The sequence below is a fragment of the Microcaecilia unicolor genome, chromosome 11, assembly GCF_901765095.1.
Source record: "Microcaecilia unicolor chromosome 11, aMicUni1.1, whole genome shotgun sequence".
Taxonomy (NCBI): domain Eukaryota; kingdom Metazoa; phylum Chordata; class Amphibia; order Gymnophiona; family Siphonopidae; genus Microcaecilia; species Microcaecilia unicolor.
Window position 1 is genome coordinate 167,535,937 of NC_044041.1, and position 16,113 is coordinate 167,552,049.

General features: G+C 42.8%; 1 protein-coding gene across 1 annotated transcript in view; it reads right to left on the minus strand.

Moving 5' to 3' along the window:
- Positions 1–10,752: 10,752 nt before the first annotated feature.
- The window catches only part of SHKBP1 (SH3KBP1 binding protein 1), an 82,355-nt gene continuing 76,994 nt past the window's right edge, over positions 10,753–16,113 (minus strand). Inside the window, exons 17-18 of the mRNA XM_030218298.1 lie at positions 13,820–13,952; positions 10,753–12,138 (exon numbers count right to left, since the gene is read on the minus strand). Coding sequence (XP_030074158.1) covers positions 11,505–12,138; positions 13,820–13,952 — 767 coding nt within the window. The 3' untranslated portion in view covers positions 10,753–11,504. The remainder of the gene's footprint in view (positions 12,139–13,819; positions 13,953–16,113) is intronic.

Below are 16,113 nucleotides of genomic sequence, written 5' to 3' on the forward strand. Positions count from 1 at the left end.
CTCACGTAACTCACTTAGATTCTTTATTGATATTAGCGGGATATAAATACCCTGAACAGAACAGAATAGAATGTGGATAAAGGTGAACCAGTTGATGTAGTGTATCTAGATTTTCAGAAAGCTTTTGACAAAGTTCCTCATGACAGACTCCTGAGAAAATTAAAAAGTCATGGAACAGGAGGCAATCAAATTGGGAGAAGACTAAATTTTTGGTAATAACTAATCTGTATGACCCTGATCCCTGCAGCAATTTTAGCACTGACTATATTTCTTATCCTTTGGAATCCACTCTAAAAATCTTGGGGGCTGTTGTTGATCGGCACTTAACCTTTGAATCTCAGGTGTCTTTGGTGGCTACTAAATATTACTTTGGAACTGAAGCACATTAGGCCCTTTTATTCAATTGATATTATTTGTTCAAACTCTTGTTTTGATCCAATCTGATTACTGTAATTCTATCTATGCAGGGTATAAAGAATGTACCTTAAGCAAACTGCATGTACCATGCTTTGAGAGGGCTGCTCTTTTGCTGATACATTTGCATTGGCTTCCCATTAGGGCCAGGATTGTACTCAAACTGTGCTCTCATTTGTATGGTATTGCCCTGACTAGATGTTGCCCTTGTTACTTTGTCTTCTTGCAATTCAGTCTTTGGTGCAAGAGACTAGCTGCATCTTAATTTTCCTACCTGTAAGAAAGTAGTTTATAAATCTATATAGTCAGCTACTTTTTCATACCAAGGTACAAAATGGCCGAACTCCTTGTCAAAAAATACAAGATCCCAGAACAATTATTTGGTTTTTAGTTTTTTAAATCTTCCCTTTTCAAAGAATTTCTGTCAATTCATCCTGGTGCCTAATCTCCCCCTTCCATTCTCCCCATTATGCTTTATTATTGAATTCTTTATATATTTACGATTCTTTCCTTATTGATATGTGTGGGTTTATTTATTTTGTTTCATATTTTGTAATGATTTCTTTTTAGCTTGTTAGCCACAATGAACTCAAAATTGTACGGAAAAATGTGGGGTATAAATGTCATAAATATCTTTTTGTGAATTAGGAATTGGTTATTGGCCAGAAAACAGAGGGTAGGGTTAAATGACCATTTTCCTCAAAGGAGAAGGGTGAATAGTGGAGTGCCCAGGGATCTGTACTGGGACCAGTGCTATTTAACATATTTATAAATGATATGGAAATCAGAATGACATGTAACTTCCTCAAGTGTCCCCTAGTCTTTGTACTTTTGGAACAAGTAAAAAAAAAATCCGTTTACTTCTACTCATTCTACACCACTCAGGATTTTGTAGACCTCAATCATATCTCTTTTCCAAGCTGAAGAGCCCTAACCTCTTTAGCCTTTCCTCATATGAGAGGCGTTCCATCCTCTCTATCATTTTGGTCGCTATTCTTTGAACCTTTTCTAATTCTGCTATATCTTTTTTGAGATACGGTGACCAGAACTGAATGCAACACAAGGTGCAGTTGCACCATGGAGTGATACAAAGGCATTATAGTATTTTCAGTCTTATTGACCATCCATTTCCTAATAATTCCTAGCATCCTGTTTGCTTTTTTGGCTGTTGTCACGCACTGAGCAGAATATTTCAGCATATTATCTACTCCACAACCTAGTTCTTTTTCTTGAGTGCTGACCCCCAAGGTGGACCCTTGCATTGGGTAACTATGATCTGGATTATTCTTTCCAATTTGCATCACCTTGTATTTGTCCACATTAAATTTCATCTGCCATTTGGATGCCCAGTCTTCCAACTTCTTAAGGTCTTCCTGCAATATTTCATAGTCTGCTCGTTTTTTTAACAACCTTGAATAGTTTTGTATCATCTACAAATTTAATCAATTTACTCATTGTTCCAATTTCCATACCGTCTCCATGCGAAAGCTGGACACTCAAGAGGCAGCAAACGCAGAAGAAAGGTGCCTTCCTTCTTTGAGACAATGAAATAGACAGGGTATCTGCCTTGTCCCCGTTTGGCCTGGAGAACTGGAACAATGGCCCAGAGTGCCAGCAAGGATACTACTGTGGCCTGACCCTTGACTGCCTTGGTTCTCTTTCAACAAGAGACTGCAAAAAGAGAGAAGTAACTGGGCGGAAGACCTCCAACTTGTAAACTTCTCTACGAATATCCAGAACCCAGTGGTCTGACGTGATTGTGGCCCACTCCTCTCTAAACTCCTGAAGACATTCTCCCACTGGAGGAAGAGAAGAGTGGACCAGCTTTGCATCATTGCGAAGCTCTGGAGGCATTAGGCACTGTAGCTGAATGACAGGAAGACTGACATGCCTTAAAGTGGGACTTCTGACCATATTGTTGACAATCAGGCCAGTACCGTCCGCTGTCTCAAAATTGAAATTGAAAGCCCCATGAAGACGGACGACCAGAGGCTTTCAGCTTTTCCTCCTGCAACCGCTGTGACTTAGTTTATCCCAGTTCTTTCACCAAGTTACTGAGATCTTCTCCAAATAGCCACTTCCCCGAAAGTGCAATTTAACTAGACATGACCAACGCATCTGATGCCCAATGCTGTAACCAGAGTTGCCGAGGTGCATTGACTGTCAAAGACATACTGCTGATTGTAACATGTCATAAATAGCATCCACCAAGTAGGCCAATTCCACTTCCAACTGGGCACTATGGAGTCCATCTTGTGCTGCAGATTGCCGATGCAATTTCAGGCATGCTCTTGCCATGAATGAGATGTACACTGTTGTTTGAAGGCCCAAAGAGGCCACATCAAAGGCTTGTTTCATCGAGCCTTCTAGCTTCCTACCTTGTAGATCTTTTAGGGCAATTCCCCCTTCCACCAGCAAAGTGGCTTTCTTAGTCATCGCCGTAACCAAGGAGTTCAACCTGGGAAGCTGCAATTTCTCTTTCTCCTTTGGAACTAATGGGTAGAGGGGAGCCATGGCTCTTCCCATTCTCAGCCCCGTGTCCAGTGAGACCCATTCTGCTGTAATCAGGTCCTGAATGTCTGGATGCACTGGGAAGGCATTAAAAGGACCTCTATGTCCCCGCATAAATCGATAAAGATGGAACTCCTGACACTGAAGCAGAAGGCTCCTCAATGTAAAGCACCACCATTGCCTCAGAAACAAGAGCACTGAGCTCCTCTTTATGAAATAACCTCAGTACTTTCAGATTGTCTCCCTCTTCTAATGGCTCCTTCAATGATGCTCATCTGAATAGACCAAGGCCACATCATTTAAGGAAGTAAGAAGCAGACAGCCTCATCTGCCCCACTCCTGGAGGTCTAAACAAGATTTCTTAGAAGCCAGAGGGGCAGCGGAGTGAGAAACCGAAGCACCTTGCAGCAATTCTGATTGCCCCTGCTTCAGTAAAAAGGCCTGGTGTAACAGCAATATGAACCGTAGTATAACTATCACATATCACCACTCCACTCTAAATGACGTCCTTCTATAACTGTTTGCTAATTCTTTTATGACATCCTTGATCTCTATGTAACACCAGTTGTATCTATTACCCTGTAATGGCAATGCCATAACAGATCTTTGTAAGCCACATTGAGCCTGCAAATAGGTGGGAAAATGCGGGATACAAGTGCAATAAATAAATATGAACTCCAGAGAAAACAAAGATCCCAATTCAGCTGAATGCTCTGTTGGGCCCTGAGGCCATAAAATGGCAGCCGTGCTCTGCGCATGATCAGAGGCTGTCCCTCACTGCCAGTCAGTCATGACAAAATGCCACCTATTTCCTCACTCTCCTGCATCAAATTGTACATCAGCCATGCTGGAGAGCCCAAAAACCCCAGCATGTTCAGATACTGTGCCAAATCTGAAGATGTGCTGTTGCCTACCAGGACTCCCGGCTTCCACCCCAAAAACAGTTGGCAGTCGTCATTCAACCTGTCACAAGCACAGCATGTGTCCCAAGTGGTGAGTCAGGATCTCTTCCCTGCACCAAGTAGAACTTGCTGCCCTCCAAGCAGTTCTGAGTCAAACTTTAATTGGACTTAGCACTGCCAACTGCTCCTCCCGAGCTCACAGTCTCCATAAGTCTTACCACACTGACACTCTGGTCCCACATTCGCCAGCAAACCTCTTTCCTTCTCCTTTCTTTTTTAAGTTGTTGTGCTAGAAAAGGAGAGTTCCACAAGAAACAGAGGTGAGATGAAGCGAGGGAAGAATTAAATTCACAGGGTACCAGAGACAGGGATCTGAAGACTTCCAGATATGATTCTGCAGACTCAAGCCACCCACAAAGCTCAACTGGGGACCAGCTGACCAACTGGACCAGGAGCAAACCACTCAGAACCAGAGGCTGAAAAGTGTGTCCAGCCACCTGCTGGAGACAGAAAATACTGTGGAGCTAGACTGAATGCCAAGAGAGATATATCTCAGTTCTCTATCTCCACCTACTGGTTGACGGACACAACTATGCCACAGGTTCTGGACTAGTGAAAAGCTACATAATGGAAATGAACATTCTGAAATATTGGCAGTCGATCCCAGCCAGCAATCAAAGTTCTACATCTACTACCTAGACATCCCTGGCACATTGCAGCTCTCAAAAAAACTGAGTAGGGAAGTGACCTTGCATCTCTTTTTCATGAATTTTTACCTCTTCTAAAAAGAAAAGAAAATTATTGAAGACAAGGGATTAAGCACTTTTATGTGCATGATAAGAGTAATCAGATGCCCTGTCCTACCCTGCCTTGAGACATCACCTGGTATAAAGAGTACAGCTTATGTTGCAGAAATTTAACAATGACATAGTAATGCAGGAGACTGCACACAGATATGAACTGACCTAACCTATCCAGTCTGCCTTGGTCTTCTGGTCAACACTACAAACGAAACATCCAAGCTGCCAGCCACAGAAGCTTGGCTACTGCTAAGATATCACACCTTATCCAAGATGGTTTTTGTCATCTTCATATATAGTTCTCTACCATCCTGGATAAATGGGTATATAAGTTCTCATGCTTATTCCAGCACCAATCCAACAGTTTGGGTTCATATCTTATTATTAAGCTTTGTAAACGATCAAAACAGATACCCAAACTAGTCACACTGTTGCCCACACATCTGCCTTTGTAGATCCTTTGATCTTACTAAAGGGACCTGGACCACCAGCATCCTACTGGCACACAATTAGTCTTTTTTTAGTTGTACTCTGTAGAGTTGTACCAGTGAGCTGTGGAATTGCTAAACCATGCTTTCTTGATCTTCCCTTGGTGGGGACTAATGACCCTCATGGCTTATCTAAGAGCTACCCAAACATGAAGCCTTAGAAAATAAGGGTCACCAGCTTCTCTCTCCCAATCTGCCCACTGAGGTACTCTCTCTTTCTGAGGAGGTAATCTCCCACTGTCTGCTGAACCAGCTATCTCCTTCTCCTCTTGCCCAAGTCAGTGGAATGCTCTAACACTCCAAACATTGTTGAGGGCAACCTATGGTTCCTTCCATGCAGGGACACAGATTAGACCTGGAAAAGTCACCCAAGATTTTATTATTATTATTATTCTCAAGCTGCAAAAATGTTTCATGCATCACAAGCCTAATCTGGCCTTAAAGGCACTCTGGAAATCTTCACTTGTGTAGAAGGGTAGACAGTTCTGCAGGTTGTTTCCATTATTATTTCCTTAACTGGAAGGGACTAGAAAGATCAGCTCTGACACACGTGATGCCACCTGCTGAAATATTAACTCAGTAGAGGAGCTGGAGATCCACAGACTCTGTCATGCCTGTCGGTGGATACGTAGACTTCATGAACATCCCCATTTCTCTAACAGAGGAAAGAGGGTGATAAAAAAAATACATAAGAAAAGCCCTTTATGTATAAAAAGGCTGGTGATCCTTTCTAAACAGGAGCACTGAGCAGGTCTTTAAGCACACACACAGGAAACAGCGAAGGTGACTCAAAAACGAGGACTGGACAATGCTCTTGGATACAGAGTTTATTGAACAATCTACAGACTCGACACAGCCATGTTTCAGCCAATAGGCCTGCTTCAGGAGTTTAGGTACAGAAAACAATCACAAAATGAAAAATGGGTCTAAATGATAAATTAATAGAAACTGGTAAAATAAACTAATGTAAAATAAAGGTTAAGGGATAGCAAACATGACACTGGTGAAAATGCTTGGACAAACAAGGGTAAGACCAATACTATGAATCATAATGACTCAGAACATAAATACTATAAATCATCAACTGTCACTTAAAGGAACATGAAGTGATCTAGGCACACCAAATGGGTCATAGCTCTATGTGGTGAACCTTTACAGATTCGCTTTTGGCTGGGTGCTAAATTTCCATATATTGCATCTTCCCACTCGGCCAAGCCAAATGCACTCCAACGTGCCGTACTGCTATGTCTCGGCCACAGCATGTCACCTCCCTTTATTTCCAGACTGGAAGCAAGTGAAGGGAAAGCAGATTGCACTTATCTAGCTGGTTCCAGCTTGCCTGCAAGCTCCAAGACCAAGCCAAACGCACCAACAGACATGCTGAGTTACCACAACTTACCTGCAGCGTGTCACCTCCCTTTTTCACCAGACATACTGTAAACAGTGGAGGAAAAGAGAGGGGGTGTGATCACATCAGACCCCCTGAGGCCCAATCTGACATAGCACCACAGCAGACCAGAAGGCAGATTGGGAAGAGGGTACACTGAAGGCTTTTTCTTCTTCCAAAACCTTTATCAGCCAGCACTCAGGGAATATACCTCTGGCTCCTTCTGAAGAGTAGGGGGAATAGGACAGCTACAACCCCATGAAGATCAGCAGGGGCAAAGGGAGTGACCCGGCCCCATAAGGTTTAGAACACCTGGGCTCTGTGGACCAGCCTCCGCCAATTCCTTGCCCTCTAGTCTGTTCTCAAGAGGAAGGGGGGGGGGAGAAATCATCCCTTGGGCTCAGTCTATGCTCCACCAGGAATCTGGGCCTATAGCTTTCCTGGGAGCAACCTACTTCGCCTACTTATAGTTGCTGCACCAAGCTACATGTCTGCACCATCTGCTACAACCAGAGAAATACTGAGGAGCTGAAGACAGCTCCAACCTTCTATTAGAGGAATGAAGTCAGCTCCAAGCTACTTTTCTCTGGCTCCATCTGTTGGCAAAGGGATATGATCCACTTGTCTAGACTGGTCTGGCACTGATGGTTAAGGAAATAGGCATTACTAGTGATGTTCCATAACGATTGGACCTTGGTCCAGTTTTTTTTTTTTTCAAAATTCTGTAAGCAGCAGAAGGGCTGTCAGAAAACATTTGCCCCTCTGTGGATGATACCAAAATCTATAACAGGGTTGACACCCTAGAAGGTGTAAATGGCATGAGGAGGGATTTAGCAAAGCTTGAAGAATGGTCTAGGAAAAGGCAGCTAAGATTTAATGCTAAAATATACAGGATCATGCATTAGGCTGTAAAAACCTAAAGGATACAGGGGAGGGAGGGGTGACATTTCTGTGCACAAAAAATGAATGGGATCTAGGGATGATTGTTATCTGATATGTTAAGGTGGGCAAACAAGTAGAAAAGGTGATGGTGTAAGCCAAAAGGATGCTTAGGTGCAGAAGGGAAAATGGAGGTGACAGTGCCTCTGTATAAGTCTCTGGTGAGATCTCATTTAGAGTACTGTGTACAATTCTGGAGACCAAATCTTAAAAAAAAAACATATATATATATATATATTTTTTTTTTTTTTTTAAAGATTTGGTCTCCAGAATTGTACACAGTACTCTAAATGAGATCTCACCAGAGACTTATATATATATATATACTAAAACAGAATGGAGTTGGGTCCAAAAGGCAGCTACTAATGGCCACTGGTTATACATTACAGATTCATTTGTACGTCTAGTAGTGCTATAGAAATAAGTAGTACTAGTAGTAACACTAGCAAATGTATTGGACCCAAGTATCTGCATTATGTTGGGTCAATGGTGTATGTATACTTGAAAAAAAGACAAGAGAGGGGAGCTATGATAGAGACATTTAAATACCTCCATGGTACAAATTCAGAGGAGGCTAGCTTCTTTTAGTGAATGTGAAAGGAAGTAGACTCAGGAATAAGAAATATTACTTTACAGAAAGGGTGGTGGGTGCATGGAACAGCTTCCTAGTGGAAGATGAGGATGGTATCTGAATTCAAGAGAGATCTTTCAGGGAAAGGAACAGATTATAGAGCTTAGTACCTGGTGTAAATAGGCAGACTAGATAAGTCAAATTAAAGAACTCATACAAAGCAGAGGGAACAATCTGAGGGCCAAGAATGAATTGAACCTAAGGAGGTTTTATGACAAGAGACTGCATGATTTCAAAGAGTTGAAGCCGTCTCCCCCATGCAGCTGCTATATTGTGTGACCCCAAACATTCTCAGAAGCTATTGAAAACAACAGCAAACTTGTGAGGTCTATACTTGCCTCTGTGTATGTGGTTTTTATTTTATTTGACAGCTTCCCATACGTATTCAAGGTTTTTTTTTTTTTTTTTAAACCTCTGCAAGGTCCCCACAAGGCAGAGCCAGGGCCTTTCTTAAAGCTGCCCCCTACAATAATCAAGCTTCTCACAGCTCCACCCCAGGACCCCCCAGAAGTTAAAAAAAACCCTCCGGTTACATATGGGAAGCTTTCAAATAAAAAAACCCTACACATAGCCAGTCATAATCCTCACAAGTTTGCTACTGTTTTCAACAGAGTCTACAAATATTTGGAGGTCACACAATATGGCGGCAAGCTCCGCCCACTGGCTTCAGCCCACAGAACGGCCGAGATAAGCTTATGATGTCACCTGTCATAAAACCTCCTTGATTGAACCAAAGTGAAAGAACAGATTCATCAAGCACCAGACGGTGAGCCAGCAAGAATGATCACTAAGCACAGCTCCAACCAGTGACCAGAATTACATCCTCACAGAACACTCACTGGTGGTGGGAGGCGAGGATATTGCTGGGCAGACTTATACGGTCTGTGCCAGAGCCAGTGGTGGGAGGCGGGGCTGGTGGTTGGGAGGCGGGGATAGTGCTGGACAGACTTATAAGGGCTGTGCCCTGAAGAGGACAGGTACAAATCAAAGTAGGGTATACACAAAAAGTAGCACATATGAGTTTGTCTTGTTGGGCAGACTGGATGGACCATGCAGGTCTTTTTCTGCCGTCATTTACTATGTTACAGAACACTCACTGAAATTTCCCAAGAGCCAAGAGAATTCAGCAACTAACAATGTTAAGCAACACAGCTACAAAATCAAAAATATCAGAACTGCCAGTGGCTTTTCTAGCCAGACCATTCACTCTCTGAAACCTAGATGGCTTCCTAATAATGCTTTTGGCCTGGAATACCACTAATTCTTCATGAAACTTTCCACTAATGGAACACCCAACATGACAAAAATGTATGAGATCAGAAGAAAACATGCCTTCAAATCTTTCCTTGAATGTTGTGAGAGCAATTTTAGATAGTGGAAAAAAAAAATGTAATGATTGAATTGTTTCTCTGGCACACCTCTACCTCAACAAGCTTTCCTGAATGGAGATAAGGACAGAACAGCATCAGAGCTGAAGGCACGACCGGGAGTGCAGCAAGAAGCCCTGCCCCACTGCCTGGATATCTTCTCCGCTGCTTGGGTACCATCACCTATATCTTCTGAGCCTAATTGCACTGCAGGAGCACAGAGAAAAACCCTTTTCCTCTCTCTGACATCATCACCGACACCTTTTGTTTCTTTGCCCAACAAACAGAGGTACCGTAAAGAGGGCTGCTGATTGCTTTGCTTGTATTTTGATGTATGCTACTATAATTTTATTTATGTTGTTATTTTTGCTATGTTCTAAGTCGTTCTGGGTCCTTTTTGGAAGCAGGGGCATACAGATCAAAAAATAAAGAAGAAATAACATTTGCACAACTCAAACAGAAGAAACACAAAAGCAAAGGTGACAAAGAGGAGTCCCAACAGATGAATCCTGGTGACGTAAAATGCTTTATTATGTTGAATGAAAGGCTTGACTCTACATGAATTCGTGTTTCATTGGGAGTCTGATCTCACAACACTCAAATAAAGTGATCCTAAACATGCGTATACACCTTCAGAATATGACTAAAATGAAGAAAAGGTCTTATGGCACAAGCCCCTAGGCTTATCGCAATAAACTCAATTCTTGTGTTGCTGGTATCAACATGCCATAAGACTTTTTCTTCATTTTAGCCGTACCCTGAAGGTGTATACAAACGTTTAGGATCACTTTGAGTAAGAGTTGTGAGAGATCAGACTCCTGATGAAGGCCGAAACACGGATCTGTGTAGAGTCAAGCCTCTCATTCAACAAAATAAAGCATTTTATATCACCAGGATTTCATCTGTTGGGACTCCTCTTTGTCACCTTAGTTTTGTGTTTCTTTTGCATACAGATCAAAAACATAATATAATACTAGGGTTCTCAAACCTCCACCAACCCTTACACATACAGAAAATTCTTAATTCCCCAAGTATCTCACCTTCCCACTCCAGCAGCAGAACATCCTTAATGAAGTAAAATGACTACAGTTTTGAAAACAGAAGTACAAAGACTTTCTGCTTCTTTGGCCATGCTATATCCAGATTCTGCAGAGACTTTCCCTATCTCAATCTTTATAACGTAAAAGTACAATAAGATATCAGGTGATCTGAATACCAACTCTGGAGCAATGATAGAGTGCAATAAAATACATAGATTACATTATTCTAATGGCTTCTATTGGTGTCATTAGAAATAGAGGAGAAGCACGATAGGAAGTAAACAGTCCAAGTTTTATTTTTGGGCTTTGAGAAACCCATCAGGCACGGTGCTTTGTTCTACCTTATGCTCTGTACAGTGGAATGCTTGCAAATTAAACTGTGGGAGAGGGGGACAGAACTTCTTATGGTCTAGACAGAAGTGGATAGATGAAAAAGTACCCCCCCCCCTCCACCAAAGATTTAATTAGTAACTACTCCATAGGACCTGCTCCAAACCTGATCAGGTTCTGTGCCAGGATTAGCCGGCAAGGAAGGCCTACATTTTGATCTGGGTTTGATTTGGCTGCAGGAAAAGTGGAATACAAGTAGGAAGGAGCCCACTTCTGATAAAGGCACTAAAACTCCAGCAAGAGCACTTGGTGTGGTCACCCAAAAAGCTCCCCCTGTTTCAGAAGGCAGCAAGGCAACATAAAAACTCTCCCTTTAAGTCTTTTGAAGGAATGCTTTTTTAACCCATTCTTTTCACAGTAGTGCATTCGCTTAAAGGCATTTCTTTGAAAGGTACAGATATCTTCAGAAGAAGTGTTGGTTCCTTCTTTGGTTATTTCTTTACTTCGGCAACATGAAATTGCAGCCTAGGTGCCTGGAATACTGGACAGAGGTGACACTGGTGATCAGAAAAGCTCTTCAGTATGTTAACTGCAGGTAGAAGCGATCAGAGGAAGGGTATTTGGGGCCCTCTGCACAAGCCCCAGGATACAACGGGGATATGAGCAGGAAAAATGCAGCAGTTACACAGATTGGATTAAAAAGAGGTCTCATTCAGACTGGGTTTCTGTGGCACCAAAGGAAGATTTGTGGAGCTTGTTGGTGCATCATTTCCTGCAGGCGGTGTAACATTTCGCACTAAGGATGGTGATGCAGTTCTAGCGGGGGACATCAAACTTGGGCCAGGAGGGTTCCGTGCTGATCCACCAGAAGAGCGAAGGCTCTTAATCTTTGATGCTTCCGTTTCACTGGAATGGTTGTGCCTTCTCATGTCCAAGTGGTTATAGTCCGTGTTTCGTGCCAGCTCCTGGCACCGCTCCACGAAGCTGCCTCCCCGGATGCCATAGGCTACCTTAGAGTCACTCTCAAAGGAGCTCCGTTTCTCACTGCATGCTGCATCTGTGATGGCAGGTCCGACCCGGCGCAGTCTGACTTCATTGCTGAACTGATCCAGCTGGGGTCGCAGGGGCTTGGGGCTCCCGGAAAGAGAGCCGCTTTTGCTCAGAGATACCTGGCTCCCTGTGGCATGAGGTTGCAAGCAGTACACTCCTGCATAACCTTCGCGAGGCTTGCTCTGTGACACTGGAAGGCTTTCCCGGTTAACACGGGACAAGCTTAGGCTGTTCTTGGTGGCTCTGTCTTGGATATAGTCGCTGGCCTGAGATTGAAGACTGGAGGGAGGAAAAAAAAAAACCACATGTCATGGCTATAATGTACATTTTTGAATTTTTAGGAAGCAGAGAGTGTAAAGCCATAGTAAGATAAGTACAGGGACTCATCAAATCAAATTCTACACGCCTCCTGACTTTGTGCTATTTTACTTCACAATCTACTATATTAAAAAATAAAATAAAAAAAAAAAACACACCCCACACAAGCAAACACATTCTCTCTCCAGGCTTGCCTTTGTTCCTGGAAACACACTTCTCTTTAGTGACTGAAATTCTGTGTGTTGTCTACTTTCCCCAGCAAAGAAATGAACATATACTGAGTCAGTGAATGCATTTTCCCCAGCAGGCATATAGCACATAGGCAAAGACACAGTTACCAGGTAGTGGAAAGTCATTTAAAAGCTGCAGTGCTAGCAAAGCCTTTACAATAAAGAAACCCATCTTCGCTAGTAAATAAAATAACCAGTCACTCAGAACAGGAGGTCCCAGGCCTGCTGCAGTTGCTTTCTTATACACCCATCCTCCTGGATCAGTGGAGGATGGCAGGACATGCATCATTTTCTGAAAGCTGTACCCAGCTAAAGAAAACAGGAGAACGCCAGACAGCAAGCAACAATCACAGTGCCGGCCCCCATCACTCTTGTCTTCTGCCTCTGGCATTATTGTATGAATGGAAGGCAGGGAGACAAAAGAAAAGTGGGGAGGAGTGGATCTTTAAAAAAACAACAACAACAAAACCAAACCTCTGGGTACTGTGCAGAATTTTGCACGTGTACAAAGTACAGAATAATGACCCACTAAATTTACTGCCGTGCGCTTCAAATGGCTCTCCCCAAACCCAAGAAAAACAGCGGTGACAGCAAAGAAAATGGAGGTAGATGATGTGTGAATCATTTTATTCAAACATCCAATGGACTTGAAATGAATTGTGTTTCGACCACAGCCTGCCTCGTAACTGCCAATTCACTTTTTTTTTTTATTCACCAGCGAATTAGTAGTTACAATAGTCCGAGCGGCAGCACTGCATATTTCAAGGTATATTGGAATCTGGTGCTATATCTGACAGCTAGAGAGTTGAACGCATCCATTTTGAAGAAACTGCTGAGGCAGGCCACTGTGGCCGAAACATGATTCGTAAAGAGTCCGTTGAATGTTTGAATAAAAAATTACTGTATGATTCACACATCATTTAAGCTCCATTTTCTTTGGTGTCACCTTCACTGTGTTTGCTTGACTTTTACTTTGTGGGGGACTTTATCGTTCTGTTTTTGTCAATCTCCCCAAACCCATACACAGTGTGTGGTGTACATGTATTCACTTGTACTAGTCAAATGACGTACACATGGCATTGTGAGAAACGTGGCCACTTCTGAGAGAAGCTCAAAAAACCCCAGCAATAAAGTCTTATGGTAAAGTTCTGTGAACGGTAAAGAATGAATGTTCTTCTGGAAGCAGCAGGCTAAGAAACAGGGAGTTCAAATTGTTTCTCTCACTGATTTTCCATGTGACCTTCAGCAAATCACTTCACCCTCCACTGTCTCACCACAACTTAGCCTATAAACCCTCTTGGAGAGGGAAATCACTTGTGTATCTGCTTGTAACTTCCTTTGAACTTGGGCTTGAAAAAGGGCAAGTAATTAAACCTTAAATCCAAGTCTGAGAGAGACAGAATCCTAAATACCTGGATGTGGAGGCACGAAGTGTAGCGGAGCTGGCAAAGGAGACTGCAGGGCTCAGATCTGGTGTGCGAGTCAGGGCCAAGTCACACTGTTCCAGCTGTTGAAGCAGCTCTTCCTCCGTCAGTCCTCCCAGCTCTGAAAGACAAGAATGAAATCAGCTACGGCACCAAATCAGGGGAATCTGCAGAACCAGCAGAGAACCCAGTGAATGCCCACCTCCAGTACAGAAGACATCTCTACATAATAAAAGCCTCCAAAGAAAACACTGCTAAAAATAACATACAAAACCAAATGGGACCCGATATTCAGCTGGCAGTGATCACCGTTTTGCTGACCACTGGTGAATTCAATGCATGGCCACGTCCAGGCATCAGCTCTCAATTCCCAGGTTTGCGGAGCCAATGCAATATTCAGCCTTTAACCAGCTATGGGTTACCACATAAAAGATAGGACTGACTTTTATGCCATCCTATTTATGTAGTTAGCCTAGCCGGTTAAGCGCCGAGGCCCCAATATTCAGACTGCAGGAAATAGCTAGGCTGTCTTCCATGGTCCGCACTGAACCCAGATGCTGGGTCTTTGCCAGTGACCAGCATTTACTATCTGGGGTTTTTCTGGCCAGTTTGAAGATAACCGGCTATGTAGAACACAGTCAGTTATCTTTAAACTGGTCAAAAATATACCAGGGTTTGACACGGTCAAATATAGCACGTGATATAACCAGTTATCTGCTAGCCACTAATCACAGACATTCACTGGAAGATAGCCAGTTATCTCCCGATGAGTATTGGTGAATAGCCAGTTAAGCGCTATTTAACTGGTTAGCATCCATTCTGATCGGTTAAATAGAACTAAATATCGGGCAGTAAATATCAGCACTTAACCGGCCAAGTGTCAACTCCACCCCTGGAACGCTCCTAAATTATTTGACAGCAATAACCAGTTAAGTGCAGCTGAAAATTAGCAGTTAACCCCGAACAAACGACTTAACCAGCCAGGAGCCGTTTCTGGCCAGTTAAATCACTTTGAATATCGACACCATGGTAAACAAAAGGTCTTCCTGATGGCAGCAATAGCACCCCCATACCAGATCCCAACTCATATTGCCCTTGGCCTCTACATCTGGCAATGAGCTCTGTAACAGCACACAGTGTCAGAACTGCAATGTGGCTTTATCCTCCAAGACAGCAGGGCATTCATGGAACAGCCAGCAGTTGGATACTATGGAAAGTATTCTATGAGCAGGCACCTGCATTTAGGCATCCTGAGGCCATGTGGTAGAAGTCTTCTATAACGGAACCTGGGTACATAGATTGCATTATAAAATACTAGTGTAACCCAATATCAGTGTGCCTAATATTTAATTCTATTTATACTGGTTGTTCTAAGATCCTGAATTACTAAATTACAACAGGTACAGAATGCAGCAGCCAGAGTAATCTATGCAGTTGATAAATATAAACATATCACTCTGTTATTGTCACGTTTACACTGGTTACCTTTGCAAGCAAGATTCCAATTTAAAGTGGCTGTTTTAGCCTTTTTGGCAATGTATGGTCAAATCCCTGCTTAATTTATGTATACATGTTTCCTTTTCGAACGGGAATATTCTTAGATCTACTAGGAATCAATTCTTGCTAAGGTTTCCATCAGTTTGACAAGTTAAAACTATAAGAATATTCCAAGCTTCCTCTTCATATCAAGCAGCGTAATTCTGGAACTCTCTCGCTCTTTTTCTTTGGCAAACGTATGATTACTCTTAGTTTAGAAGACTTTTGAAGATATTTCTCTTTAAAAAAATATTTACTGGGCTTGGATTAATGATTTATCTTTTATTTTTTTTTAAGTAAAATTTTGTATTGCAATCCTTGAAATATGCTTCAGTTTGGCTTGCTTATTTATGTATTTTCAAAACTTCTAACCCGATTCCAACCTAAGCGGCTTGGGCCCAGAGAAGCAAATTGGGTTTTGCTGCCTTTAAACTAAGAACCTGCATACAATCCCAGGCTTGAGGGGGCCTTCCTCACATGGAGCATCTGAATCTTGCCCTGCAGCTTGGCTAGTCTCTGCCTCAGCCAGAAAAAAAAAAAAAGTCTCAGTAGCCAGAGTTGGGAGAGAGATAGAAACCTTAGAGCCCTGACATGGAGAAAAAAAAAAGGCAGCCTTTCCTGCATGACCATTCACTCCTGGGAACATACATCAATCTGATCTTCCTGCCTCACCAGCAGCCTTACCAAGTGCTCTGTGTTATTCTGCTCCCAGCAAACTGCCCCACTGCAGCTGGAGCAGCACTGCC